The 16,213-nt window shown below is 25.0% G+C and overlaps 1 protein-coding gene across 1 annotated transcript; it reads left to right on the top strand.

Annotated features, from left to right (window-relative positions):
* The first annotated feature begins 2,784 nt into the window (after positions 1 to 2,784).
* LOC113553358 (zinc metalloproteinase nas-13-like) lies at positions 2,785 to 10,836 on the top strand. The gene is made up of 6 exons (XM_026956659.1): positions 2,785 to 3,133; positions 4,460 to 4,623; positions 4,735 to 4,876; positions 4,953 to 5,086; positions 5,275 to 5,356; positions 10,607 to 10,836. Exons 1-6 carry the CDS (start codon positions 2,785 to 2,787, stop codon positions 10,681 to 10,683), a joined length of 948 nt encoding a protein of 315 aa, XP_026812460.1. The 3' UTR covers positions 10,684 to 10,836.
* Positions 10,837 to 16,213: the final 5,377 nt, after the last annotated feature.

Below are 16,213 nucleotides of genomic sequence, written 5' to 3'. Positions count from 1 at the left end.
CGCCAGTATACTATTTATTATTTTCCATCTCTGAACCACCCTCAACGTATGTTAAGCAAAACAAACATTGTATTATTATCCTTTATTATTAGGGTGAATTGATCTATTATAAAAAAAGTCAAAAATATTAACTGTATTTTTAATGATATTAAAATTTACATTGTATATCTCAATTTTAAAACATATTACATTGACCATTTTTAAATTGTTTCATTTTATATACCAAATCATAATTCTCATTAAACTTTAAAAATAATGTCCCTAATTATAATCTGATAATAGATCAGCATAATTCACTTAAATACTAAAGTAGTTGGTTCTTCTGAACGTAAATGAACAATTACTATATAATACGCCGTTGAAAGAGAGAAATAAAATAAAAGTGCTCTAACATTCTTTGTTTACCAGTTATTAAGATTTAAAAGATATGTATTTAACCATTGATTATAAATACTAATTGTATTTATAATCAATGGTTAAAACTGTTAAAGGTATATTAATGTCTACAATCCGACAATGTACGAAAAGTTAACTATTTAATATATTTATATTTTCGTACATTAATTATATTATATATTCCTCTTATGCCTAAACCTAAATCATACATACATAAGTAGTAAGTACTAATTATTATCGGAACTATTATTTTTTTTTTTGTAGTTCCGAGTAATTAAAAATATCTCATTACATTTTACTTAGAACATAATATCGGTAAAATAAATGTAAACTGTAGGCTATATATTATAATTATATAAGAAAAGTAAAATGAAAAAATGTATTGAAATTTGAAATACTATTAATACAAATGCGGATATGTAGGGACACTAGGTACCTAACCACTGTATTGAACATTTGCACTGGATTCGCCGAGTGTACCCCGTAATTGAGTACAGGACTATATTACTAAGAGTGTGTATTATAATTATAGTATATATAGTATATACCTAACCATTTGTAGAAAATTTTAAATATTTTTAATTATTCGTTTTTGGATTTCAACTAAATAAAAAAATTTAATTTATCAAAAACTAGTTTTGCGTAAAAATTCTCGTTTTTTTCAAAATTTGTTTTTTTGTTTTTACCACTGAGAAATTTTTATTCATGAATTGAGACTCCCAAAGTATCAACTATTATGTCATCTTAATGGATGTTAATGCATTTTTGCATCCGAAAAAGCTGATAACAACAGACAAATACACAATTAAAAAACAAAAATTATATTATAAAATCAATTCATCATTGTTATGCTTATAAAATATATCTGACGTAATCGTACTTTATAATGACTAATAGAAAAACTCGTGGTGATAGGTAATAGCTCCTCCAAAACTATAAGCTATCCTATTTATAATAATTTTTATATATTTTTGGCTTGTTCACTTTTATTGATTTACAGTTTGAAATAGTAAAGATAATATATAATTTTTTGTTTTAATAAAATGTCAAATAAATGTCAGAATTAGATTAGGTTTGGACCTCAAGACTTAACGGCTCTTTACCAAAATCATTTTGATCCCCAATATATGTGTATTATGTATTCCAGATTCATGAAACTCTTATTGAGTAAAATTTGTTTACATAATGTATATTTCATAAAATAAATATGTAGAATGTACTATAGGTATTTTCTACAAACTCGTGTTATTATAATCGTCCACGAATATTTAACAATTGATTTGTTGGATTTATTTCAAATAAAAATATACATATTCATAAATACCTAATACTCATAGTGTACCAATTGGCAACTGTAAACTATATATCTATACATTATTGAGTCTAATGAATTGATCAATGTTACAAGTAATAATTCATGTTTTTATATACTATAATATTATATATAAAATAGTAAAATATGAATTAAAAATATATCAGTACTATATAAACACTATAAACAATAAATGTATATAAGAATAAGATGTATTTATTTATGTAAACTTTTATAATTTTACATTGTATTGGAATAGTTCTATCATTGATTATAAATAATAGTAAATACTAGTATTTATAATCAATTGTTCTATTCTTCTATTATAGTTAACTATTTTTTTTTTATGATAGTAGTTACGCCGTTAGTTGTTACATAAAACTAATTAATTTGTTGTTTAGTAATTGTGTTTAAGTACTTTATTTTTAATTCTAATCTTACTATAGGTAATAAGTTAACACTTAAATGTTAAAGCTTAAAGGCATTGGCCACTAAGAAATTTCTTGAATTAATTAAAAAGCTATTGGTATAGGTACCTACAAATTTTATGATTCGTGTCGTTGTATCGTGTCACGTAGTTCATGTAAAAAGATATGAGGTAGGTACCTCTTTTAAAACACTATAACACTATATTCTTAGAATTATTTCCGTTTCTGTTTTATTATATGTATATAATTATGCACTTGTATTGTAAATTTGTAACACCGAATAAACACTGAACACGAAAACGTCCTAATTAAACAAATTTTTATCTTAATAAAGGGATCTTTATAATAAACCTCTAAACGGTCTAAACGATTTGCTAAGTGGCGTACGCTTCGTCGAAAAATATCTTGTCGTCTTGTCACGTTATCACTTCAATTTCCATACGAATTTTAAGTATACTAAAAAAAAACATACAGAACATTGGACACAGTGACTTGTTTTCTTAATCGACCCAGTGAATATTATCTAAGCTAATTAACTCTGTTCTACATTATATATAAACACTAACCCTACGCATCGACCATCGCAGTGTTAAAGTCGTTGCGAAGCAAGATAAACATTATTTTTTTCGTCTATTTGAAAAAAAAGATATGAAAGTGTTTTTGTGGTTCGTAGCGGTTTTTTTGCCACTGGCGCTGGCGCAGCCCGTTAATTTGCGAGCTGAAGAAGAGGAAGAGAACGAGGTGGACAACGGCAGTGAATCGGACTTGTACAATGGTCTAATGCATTTAGGTGCAGCGATTTTTGGAACTCCGGACGTTAAGTCAGGTGAAGCAGTGTCGACGTGGAAAGAGACCAGTCAATTAAACCCTGAAGAAATGGGCGAGTACGCCGAGGGTGACATCTTACATCCAATTGGAAATTCTAGGAATGGATTGAAAGCTGTATCGTCTAGATGGCCCAAAGGCATCATCCCCTACGAAATCAGTCCATCTTTCGGTAAAATAAATATAAATTAGATAAATACCAACTAAAATCTATATATTAATACATTTATAATATTATGTAGTATTTAGTAAAATCAATACAATAAGACTATATTGAATTTAAATTAAATTAGCAAATTACTTTATGTAATCATGCCCATAACTATTTATATTATAATATACCTATGTAATAGGCATTATTATAGTAAGCACCTACAGGCTACAGTTGTCTATAGACATCATTTTATTGTTTAAAATTAACGTTTCACGAAGTTACTAATTATTATATAACTAATTATTAAGAAATTTGAGTGGTTTTTTTCTTATGTAGTTTAAATAAATATATTTTAAAACAATAGTATAACAGAATACAAATACACAACAGTATTTATAGACAATACTTATAAATTTAAATTATTTCATGAACAGACACAAGTATAACAAGATGTTGCCAATATTGATTTCTCTTTAAATTTCTTTAGTTTACAAATATGTCCACTTTATTACAATTATAGAATTGTCTGAGAAAAATGTTAGTGCAATACATCGTAAAATTTCTGACTGATTATACTCAATATACTGCAGATATATTCATGATCAAAATATATCAAAAAAATATTTGATGCAATTGTTGACGTAATGAGATGTCTTGTATTGTATTGGCTACTTTACTGTTTACTGAGAAAAACTATATATTACCCGAGCTTTATGTACAACTTTTTATAGATTATTGTTAATGTTATTTATTTCAGTTTTTGTTTGTCTGATTTTTGTTTTAAAATATTTGAATTAGGTTAAACCAATTTATATTTCAATAAGAAAAAAAAAATAAATATTAAGTTATTACTTTTTGAAAATCTGATTTCAAACTCACAACTTTCTTTATCACCTAGTGAAAATCAAAAACTCCGAAAAACATTTTATTTACGATCTAGATACGTCAACATAAAGCACCATATACTGTCATGCTTGATTTATTTAATATATGTAGTATATACTATAGTGTATGGGTCACCAAATGGCGGCCCGCGGTCGCATACGGCCCGCTAACACATTTTATCCGGCCCGCAGACGAAGAATAAATAACACATATTACGACAAAATTATTTGTGTTATATAATTGTAAATTATTATTTTTGTTAAATATTATTGGTTTTTAAATAATGTAAATATGTACTTAAGATCTTGATGGCCTGCGAAAAATTTTTAGATTTCTTATGTGGCCCTACAAAAATATTAATTGGTGACCCCTGCTATAGTGTATACATTTATTACATTACAATGATATAAACATTTTATTGTATTAAAATATATATGTGTATTATACGATTTAATTTAGGGTCTAGTGATAGACAGATGATATTGAGTTCAATTGATGAATATAAAAAACTTACATGCCTGAAATTCACTCCAAGAACTTCTTATGACACTGATTACATTTACTTCACTAATGGAAACACGGGATGTTGGTCATCAGTGGGAAAAATCGGAGGAAGACAAGAAGTATTAATAATTTTTTATTTTTTTGCACAACACACTGCATGCACATAATAATAATTTGATTTATTTAACTATATTTTACTAATTTAATTTATTGATATCATATTTGAATAGATAAATTTACAAACTCCGGGTTGTTTATCTAAAAAAGGTACAGTAATGCACGAAATGCTTCACGCCGCTGGATTCATGCATGAACAGAACAGACCTGATAGGGATAAATACGTTACCGTCAACTACAACAATATCCAATCGGGTGAGAATGCAAAATAATTTGAGTTTAAAATTATCACAATTAAACCATTTTTTTTTTAATTCTCGTCTATTTTTAGGGAGGGAGAATAATTTTGAAAAAGCCCAAAGTTCGATGATTGACAGCCAAGGTATAGGGTATGACTATCGTAGCGTAATGCACTATTCAGCCAATGCTTTTTCGAAAAATGGTCAAGCCACCATTGATCCGAAGGTATATTTTCTACATCATTTTTATGCATATAATAAATGACTATATAGCTATATAGAATACAGATTCTTGAGTCTAAATCTGTAATGAACAACTTCAACTTTCTAAAATAAACTAATTTACAAATTTTATAATAATAATATGGATTATTAAGAATAAATTATTGACTGAGTTTTCTTAACAAAATTTAGACACGAGGAGTGACAATGGGTCAGAGAGAAGGTTTAAGCAGAAAGGATATTCAAAAGATTCAAAAGATGTACAATTGCAAAAGTAAGAGACAGCAATCTTCTTCATCTATCGACTAAAATTATAATATATTTTACAAGCATTGTCTGTGTTAGAAATAAACGGTGAAGTATTTTTCACTGTTAAGTGTATTTTGATTTACTTATTAAGTTAAAAATTGAATTATTTAAAAACAAATAAATAAACTATTTTAGTAAAAACAATGTTATATTGTTATATATGAGTATAGTCTAAACATATATATATAGGCAACTTATTATTATGAATATATTATATTTATTTGCCAAAAAACTTTTGCTAGTTTTTTAGTGTACACTTATCAATAACTTCTGTAGACAAGCTTGACAAATGTGTAAGTATAGAACTGTAGGCAGACTTCATTGATTTAAATAATGAATATTGTATTCATTATGTTAGTTGATATTCGGTTATAGCCGTTATAGGAGTTTAATATATATTTATGATATGGAACATAATATCATCTTCAATATTATCCTTTTTTTCTACGAACTAAAAAAAAGCTTAAATATTCAAGAACAAAATGTTAACAGTAATAATTTGGAGATTTTAATTTTATATATTATCCTATTAATAATCAAAATAAGTAATCATATAGTGGAGGTAAATATATAGAGATAATATTGCTCCTCTCGTTTTTTTATACATTTGAGTAAACTTTTAATCATTAGTGTTGTTGTACTGCTGTGTACAAGTTAGAAATTACACTATATATTACTATATATTATTTCCAGATGATGATTAAAAAATTATTAGTGATTGTATGGTGTATACATTTAAATCTAATATCTATATTTTAAGTCTATAGTATATAATATTATTATTTTACAGTTTACTTATATATTACAACCAACATATTTGAGTTAACTTAAGAAATTTAAAGTATATTTATGGTCTATGGTTTACACATATAAAGCAGATAGGTACCTAGCTATACCTATATAATCTACTTACCGCACAATGATTAATACAGACGCAGTAAACTGTAACGCCTGTAACCACACAATATTAATTATATAATATTATAATGTTAAAAATGTATTATTTATTAGAAATTGTGAGGACTAAAGCCATTAAGGGTGTATATAATTTTAGTTAAGCCTATAATGGCCATAATAGTTAAAAATATAAATACATGCAATTATATAGCTAAATATTTTAACTGGTTTTCGTAAGTTAATAAAATAATGTATTTAAATAAATTATCTTATTGTCTATAAACTCATAACTTATATAACTATATATACAGATTATCTATGGACAATGTTCATCGCATTTAAGCCATCAGCTCCTCTCCCTCTATGATTAAAGATTATAATTTTTTTAGTTACATAACGGTCTATAAATACATTCAATTGAAAATAATAATTTAACTTTTTAAATATTTACATAGATAAGCACTTCACTATTTGACTATCTCAGAATACGAAAACAAAATATTGAATTCTATTAAACTAGTTTAAGTAAATAAGAATGGTACCTAAAATAGTCGGGGAAAATTGTCCTATATTCAACAAAAAATTATTATAAATACTTACAGTTATAATAAATTTGGTTATAATTGATATTATTCAAAAAATAATATATATATAGTATACAAATAATATAGTATAATATTATAGTATAAATTTAATAAAAAATATAAATGTAGTATCAACCAGTGGCTACTTTTTTCTGATTTTCCGTAGAGCACATTTTACAAAAAAAAATGTATTTCTTACGTTCAAGATATGATTGCAGATACTAGATAGTCAATAGACGTAGTACTATAAAGGTGGTGTACATTTTTATTTTTTATAGTGCACATTTGCAATTTCGTAGTGCACAAACTGTCGTAATACATACAAAAATAGACATTGCTACATTGGTATCAACACACCAGAATATATTTCAAACAAGAATAAAGCAAATAATAAATATCTATTGGAATATTTATTTATATAACTTACGCATTGTTTTATATAAATATATTATGTATATAGGTTAAAAGTGCAATTAAAACCATATTAAAAATGTTTAATTAACGTCGCCGTCGATAACGTCATTACATCAATTAGTTATTATTAGGTTCATTGACAATTTTTAAGTTTTACTTAGTAGGTAAGCATTCAATATACTAAAGTTATATAGGTCATTTTAAATTTAAATTTAATTAATTGATATCTTACGTTATTGCCAAAAATTAAATTACCATAAAACAATTTATAAGTCATTATACAATTATATTTCTGAATATACAACATACATAGTACTTATTGTACAATATGCACCTATAGGTAATGTAATAACGTTCATGTGTACTACTATATAATGTGTCTCGTATTCTATGCATTATGGTATACCACTCGTAATTTATAAAAAATATAAAGGATTATATAATATTATACTTGCATGCTTTAGCACATAATTATGATTTATTATTCATGGTAAACAATATATAATAACAATATTTATATTACTGTTACATTGGATTATTGGGGTATTTGTGTAAAATATGATTTGGTACCTTGATCCTAAAATAAGAAAACTTTTATAATTTACCAAAGGGTTTAGGATTTAAATGTTTGAAGCTCGTAAATATTATGTATTTCTGATTCTGACGATCCCAAACGTGTATACTGTATAGAGTATAGTGTATAGTGTACAATAGTTTGAAGATGAGCTGTTATATAATTATATTATCGCTTGTCTATATTAAAAAATGGCACACTAGTTTAAAAATAAAAACAAATAAATAAGTAGTTTATTATTTAAGTTGACATTTTAATAAATTGGATGATTTGAATGTTAGGAGGTAACGAAGCCGTCTGCTTCTATGTTATTTTGTTGCTTCATTTTAGTATTTATAATATGAGCATCCGTGTGTCTGTGCAAGTCACTTCTAAATGACGAGTATCTTTTTGGAGTAGTAGTCAGATGGTTATTGGTAGTTTTTTAGTATGAAGGGCGAAGGGCATTATCTGAATATTATAGACATTACAAATTATTATATAGAAAGTCTTTATTACTTTAATTCATTGTACCGTGAAAAAGAAGATTCAACTGCATTAACTATATTTTGCGGTCGTTCAGTCTTCGTTATCAGGGTGTATACTGTATAGCTAGGAGATCTAATCGTCAGCAAAGTATTCCTATGATAGGTAGTTATAGGAATTGTAGGCTGAACAAGAACGTATAGATTAAATTAGTTAAAGAGCATGATGGGGGCATATTAATATTCCTTGAGGAACACCCGCTTCAATTTTAATAATAAAAGAGAGAGACTTAATTTGATAATAGGTCAATCCGCTCCAATATAAAAATAATAGAGTAAAACGAATTATTCTGAATGTACAATTTGGAATACGACTGATACAAGTACACAACTGTATGCAGTTCACCTTTCTCATGCGGTTCATGCGGGTGTAAGCGAGGAATGACTTTTTAAGAGAATTTTGAGATTTTATTAATAATTTAATATTAATATTAAATAACTATCATAGATTTTTATAATGTATAGGTTCTCTTTTAATAATCATAACATTTAACAATAATATAGTAATAGCGATAGATAAGAATAAATAGAATAATAGATAAAAAAGGTTCTTCTTTTTTAGTATTTTGCTAGAATTATTCAATTTTAGGGAAGCTAAAATTAAATTAGACGGTGCTATAGCATCCAAATGTATTGAACACAAAATTAACGATGATAATCTAAAAATTAGTTTTGAAAATAATAATTGTAAAATTGCGGTAATAAATGTTATAAACCGCAGATCTAACTGAATCTGGACTTTTACAATGGTCAATATGTTACTTATAGATTTATATATAATAATCTTTTGAATAATAAACCTTGTATAATAATTATATAACTCAGGTCAGCCAGATCTAAATTATTTCAACCTAAAATAGGTGTATATAGGTACTTATGTTATAAAATTATAAAATTAATTTTTATATACCATAGTTTCAACTGTGTCAACGGTTGACGATTAAAATATAATTAATGGGTATCAACTATATAGTTATATATATATATATATATATAATAAGGACATGAGTAATAGCTGACCAATAATTGCATTTATGGTAGTGTTAATAAAATAAAAAATAAAAGTGTTACGTATATATTATTATTATATTATATGATTACCTGCCTAAATAAAATTGTAACTATGAGATAATAAATAAAAAAAAATTGCATAAGTCTTAATATTTTAGAATAAAAAGTGAAGATAATATTATACAGTTTCAGTGTTCTGGCTAACAGGTTAACACTTTTTACACTACTTCTATAGGTATTAAAAATAATAACTGTAAGAAAACAGTTTAAATTACGTTTATGGATAAAAGATAAAATTGCAATATTTTACTTGGATTATGATCTGGTATATATATTTATATATATATAAATATATATAGGTATAACATATGTTTTAAGAAGTGGGTGGTAATTGAATACTATTCTTTCAACATTACCTATGTCTTTTATATTTCTATATTTCCACAAAACAATACATTTATTTTCCCATAAATTGTGATTGAAATATTCATAATATATATTTCATATATAAATATAATGATTCATTAAGCTTGCTCACCCGCATTTTTTTTATAATGAATTTATTCAAATTTTTATTTTTGGAATTTTTAAATATAATTGAACTTAAGTGGTAAAAATTTGAAATGTTTTGTCTTCCTTAATTTGACTCCTGTGACAATACAAATTTTTCTTTTTAAAATGTGAACTCCCCAACCTTTTACTGTAAATTATTTAGTTGGTCATTTTTTTGAAAATGTTAAATAAAAAATTGAACAAGTAGTTTTTTAGCTTAAAAAATGTTTATTGTAAAGCTCATAATTTTTATAAGTATTAAATAAATGTTATATTGGATCTAGAATCTATTACACGTGTTTAAAATGTATTAATATTGATAGATTAATATAAATTATTAAAACATTTTAAATCTCCATAGCTCTCATATCGTCAAAATTATTATTTTTAAAACACTAAATTAAATAACTTAAAAATGATCCGTTCAAATTTTGATTTAGATACGATAAAATTATATAATAATAATTTACAGTATAAAAGAATGGTTCTCATTTAAAAGGTAGAAGTTACACCAAATCTTAAAAATTTGAAAATATGATCTTTAATTAACATTCAAAATTCCAAAAATCAAATTTTGAAAAATTCAATAATTTGAGATCAATTTGTATGTATAATACGCATTTTAATTTTTTAAATCTTTTTCCAAATTTAAAATGTAGATATGGATTCGGCTTCGGACTCAGGATCTGGAAACAATTTATTTGAAGCTGTGCAAGGTTGGTTGCCGTTTAAATGATTCATAGGCAATTAAAAACAAAAATTGTCTACTACGCAATATTCATCCACAAGATTATCAAAAACTTATTGATTAACGATACAACAATAGCTATATCAATAATATTGAAATGATATTTATTATAACATGTTTTTTGATCTTAATTCAACTATATGCATAGTAATAACTAAAATATAATAATTGTTTGTATGTGTATAGTTAGTATGTGTGTAGTGAGTTTATACACCTATATACTATATTATTATTATTATTATATTTTATAATAATTTCACAATATTTTATTCCTCGCACGAACTTTTACTGATTTATTTTATTAAATATAATATTATTTTAGATTCTGAGCGGAGTGATGAATGTATTGATTTTATTTATTTATTTATTATAACAATAAATAATAGTTTTATAATCAAGTGGTTTTTTTGTGGTTGAGATAACGATAAAATGCTTAGATTTTTAAAAGCGGGAGTGGTTTTGGATATAAAATTGAATCTAATTTGTACTTTGAAGAGATCAAACTTAAATATTCCGAGCTCATATTTTTATTAATGGAAAAAACTAATAACAAATTTAGGAAAAACGAGAATTTTCACGCGAATCAAATTTCGATTTTGTTTTTTATATGTAAGTAACTCGAAAATGAATAACCGTAGATAATTGAAATTTTTACAAAATGTTTTAATTAACATTTTATATTTACGATAAAATTTTCAAAATATTTTTAAGCTGTTTATACTTTTATAGACTTAAGAATTTTTCAATTTTTTTTTAGTTCTATTTTTACAGATGTTGATTAAAAATTATTTGGTTGGTAGGAATACTTGACAATTTAATACAAAGCTATAGTTACAACTCATACGTTATTAATTTATCAATTAAAAAGTATCAAAAATCTATAGTCCAGTATGACGCAACCAAGGGGAGGTTAAGAGGTTGTAACCCCTCCCAAAATTTCTCCAAGGCCTAGTTTAATAGCCTATGTACTTATCTTATGTATACAATATACATATTTTAATAATATAACCTCCCCGAAATTTTTTCTAGTTGCGCCACTGATAGTCACAATATTTTTTATTAGTGTTTAAAGTTAGAATTTTCATAAAATTCGTACATTTTTTTTTTTAAAACCCAAGTTGTAAAAATTTAATACTTGGTACTTTAATTACAAGATTCTATATTCACTTGTAAAATAATTATTTTCCTCATAAAATGTTTGATATTTTAATTATATTGTATTTAAAACAAATAATATATGAATAGATACTTCTTGTGATTTTTACTAAACTTGTATTTTATATTTTTCATTATATAACAAAATTCTCAAATTCGTTTAATTCTTTTTAAGTTATTTTATGCGTTGGGAACTTTTTCAGTTTTTTTTTCTATATATCTCGATTCGCTGGGTCAAAATTCTTAATAATGTAATACAAGATTCCAAAAAAAGTTAATTTTATATATGTATAAAAATATTATAAATACATTGGCACATTTTTAATTTCAGATAAGAATTTTGACGGAATTCGTCAAAATTGCAAAAACTTTTGTATACAAATTCATAAAAACTTTTTTTTATATTTATGTTTTTAAAATTTAATACAAGATTTCTTATAAGTATTTTATATTAAAACCATAAAATCTAAATCTAAAAAATTTATAAAGACAATTAGTATTTTAGAAATTTCAAGTTTAAATGTAGACGAAATGACATATTTAAATGATAAATAATGATATGTTAATTATTTTATTGTAATTTAAAAACATTATTCGTTGAAATTTAAACTTTTATATATTTTATTTTTATTTGTATTTTTTAATAGCTATACTAATATAGACTATGAATAAACAGTTGAATAATACAACAAGAAAAAATACAACTCGCAACAATTAAAATGTATAAACACAATATAGTGTAGATAATTATAGTTTTTGAGTGTATAGAAGACAAAGAAACGTTTATGTATACATATAAGGCCATAACTAGGAGGAAGGTCCAGGAGTCCGGACCCCCTCCCGAATTCTTCTAAGTACAAACATTTCAGTAGCGAATATAGTTTATTGACTATAAAATAACAGTATCTATATATAAAAAAAATTTTGGACCCCGAATTTTTTTTCAGTTATAGATGTTTAATAGCCTATATTCGTAGTATAGATTATAAATAACCATTTATAGCAGAGAAATCAAATTGAAACTTCATTTCACAGGCTGATGCATTCTTATGACTTATTATGTGATTGTGTAGGTCATGAGGTAAATGGACAATTGATTCACGGCCAAATTGTTTTATATGTGATTCGTTTTATTGAAAATTTGTATGTCTTGCAACATAATACATTTATAACAATTTAAATTAAAACATCACTAAGCGGCACTAAAAAACACTATCAAGATCAACACTCTATAGTTGAACTGCATTTTTAAAATAACATAAGATAAGATACGAATTTTGATCAGTTGTATGAGTTGTAACTTTCTTGAAATATTCTATCGTCTACATTATTTTTAGTTTATTTTATATTGACTATCTTTCGTCTCTTTATATGTTTTCATCTCAATTAATTTTTCTTTTGATAAATATTACGCCTTTTAATTTTTATTATTAATTATTTCGATTATTCAACCTACAATTAGTTTATTTTGATTGGATATAGTTATATAATATACCATAAAGATACCGAATAGTTCTCACTGTATATTCGTCTTGTACAGTTGCGTATTTATAATAATAATAATAATAATAATAATAATAATAATAATAATGACATATTTAAATCAAATAAGTTAACACAATTGTTGTGCCTATAATTTTAAATCAAGTGTAAAACTTTGGTTACTAGTGGTTAGACAATAGACAATCGAATAAAGCAGTAAAGCACAGTATGACAAATGTCAATGTTTTATAGTTCTTCTTATCCTGACAGTTGACTGTCACCGAAAGCTAACACTCACACACCACGAGCAACTTAGTCGAGAGGCTTGATTTCAACGGTTTAGCGAAACCGGTTCAAACATTTAGAAGGTTAGATTTAACATGCTTTAAAGCCTAATAAAGGTATACCTTATAAATTATAATTCATATTAGATATAATGTAAAAATATGAAGTAGAATTAACTTTTATTAAATTTAATTAAATGTATTTTTAAAATACGAATAGCTATTGAACATTAGTAATAAGTTGATATTTGCCATTTGGTGGTAATTTGGATAATTATTATTATTTTACGGCTTGTTAGTTAAATAACATAAACAACCGAATCGGTCGATATAATATTTTTTGATTGGTTTTTCAAATATGATTGTTTTTAATGTTTTGTACAAATTATTAATAACTTATAATTTACTAGCAAATACAAATTTAAACTATTGACTAAAGGTATTTTAGTTATTAATCATAAGTGTGCGCAGATGACTGCATATACGAATTGAGTCCCGATTATTTTTTTAAGCCAGACATAAATATTTACGGGTTGTATACTGTAAATTATTAAAAAATTAAACAATATTTTTCTTCCCAACTTTTGTACACACTTATGTAGTAATAATAACTACTGCTGCAGTGCTGCGGGTATGAGGTAAGTTAGAAATATTGTTTTTGCTTTTTATATCATTGTTGTATTATTGCATGAATTTGGTAATTGTAATAAATATAAATATAATTGTATTGGAAAAAATTTAAGAAAATAACTGTTTTATGAATTCGAATCTGCTAATTTGTTTTAATTGAAAATCTGTCATTGCTTGACTTAAAAATGTATCTTAATTAATTTGGATGACTATATGGTTTAATAAATGAGTGCTTCGTTTTTTGTATAAATATCAGTTTGTAACCTCTTCAATTAATCAATAAATTGAAAAATGTTTGGATGGGCATTATTAATTTTATATTCAGTCATTCAGAACATATAGGCTACTTGATTGTATTTTCCTTTACCGCTTTGACCTAAATGAAACCAACATCTTTCAGAATTATAGATGGCCGGCCAAACTTATAAAATAGCAAAATGTATTGCCTTTTCAAAATATATGAATACTTTCTTCGGAGAAAATATGATATTGATTCTATCACATTTAGACAAAATGTGCAAAAACACCTTTTCGTAAGTTTTTGATTTTTTGTCAGGAAAAAAAATAAAAGTGATATATATTTACTATTTTGTAAGCCGTGAACTGTAAAAATTTAAGTAAAAAAAATTGGAAAAGATTTGAAAGTCTCAAAAAAAATTTTTCAACATTGTTTAAAAATACTGTTACTTTTTGTAAAAAATAATAAAATATTTGAATCCTTATTATTCACCAATAGAAAATCATAATGGTTTGTTATTACTTATTAAGGAATCGCTTAAATTGGAATTATCTATTGAAGTATATGTAATTTTTCCAAAATGATTATTAATTTGCGCAAAATAGACTATCATGTATAATTCATATTTTTTTCTAATTAATTGTAAATCATATTTGGTTTTTCAAAATATCATAAACATATTTTCATTTTAATTTATTATTCACGTTTTCACGATTTAACAGCTTAATATTTTGTTTTCATCTTGATGCATGATTAATGGTTATGTTCAATAATATTTTTGATTATATCATTGTCAGAGTTTAATTGAATACAAAATTTACACGTTTTCTCACAACGAAACCACTGTTTAACATTATTTTTCAACTATTTTTGGAATCAAAATTTGTGCTTATCAATAGTAAATAAATAACGTTGGTTTTCGCTGTACCTACCGCCTGTACCTGTTTTTCATATTTTATATCATTCACAATAATAAAATTTAAAAACGTAGTTTTAAAAAAGTAACACACATTAGTAAACCTGAAGTGTTGTTATTTTGTTCTCTAAAATGTGTTATTTTGGAGTATAGTTCATATTATTCACTTTTTAAATAGTGTTTGTCTCCAGCCTACAGATGGTATGCGCTTTGCGTATTCTATACATATACCACATGCACACTCCTGTGGTATTAAATGATTATGTATTTAATTAACAAGGAAATGTTTGTTTCTTAACATAGTTTAGGACGTTTAGGTTACATAAGTACAACGGTACAAGTATATATTTTTGAGCCAGATAGTGGACACACACACACACACACAATGTTTTTTTCTGATCGTTATGGTTTTCAAACAATAGCAAAGGTGAAATTAATGTTATTAAGTTATGATTTAATCCCAAGCAGCCGATGAGTTATATAAATTCGTTACCACAAAAAAAAAAAATGAAACCACAAAATTTGGATACAATTTTTTATATCATAATCATATTTTTTCGTGACAACCGATGAATAATAGAATTGCGTTACCATAACAATTTTGTGGATCATTTTTTTTATCATAAATTTAAAAATATATATGTTATTCAATATGTTTTCGTGCACTGGAGAAAACGTCAAGTAATACGCAGTTTTTTTCTAAATAAGAAAATGATTTGTAATTTACATTAAACAATATATTTTGATAAAAGTCATCGAAGGTTTCATAAAAAAAATGGTCTTTTCCATTTTACAAAACTGAGGATGTCAGAC

The sequence above is a fragment of the Rhopalosiphum maidis genome, chromosome 2 (genome assembly GCF_003676215.2).
Source record: "Rhopalosiphum maidis isolate BTI-1 chromosome 2, ASM367621v3, whole genome shotgun sequence".
Classification (NCBI taxonomy): domain Eukaryota; kingdom Metazoa; phylum Arthropoda; class Insecta; order Hemiptera; family Aphididae; genus Rhopalosiphum; species Rhopalosiphum maidis.
Note: the sequence above shows the minus strand (reverse complement) of the source record. Positions and strands in the feature narration are given on the sequence as shown.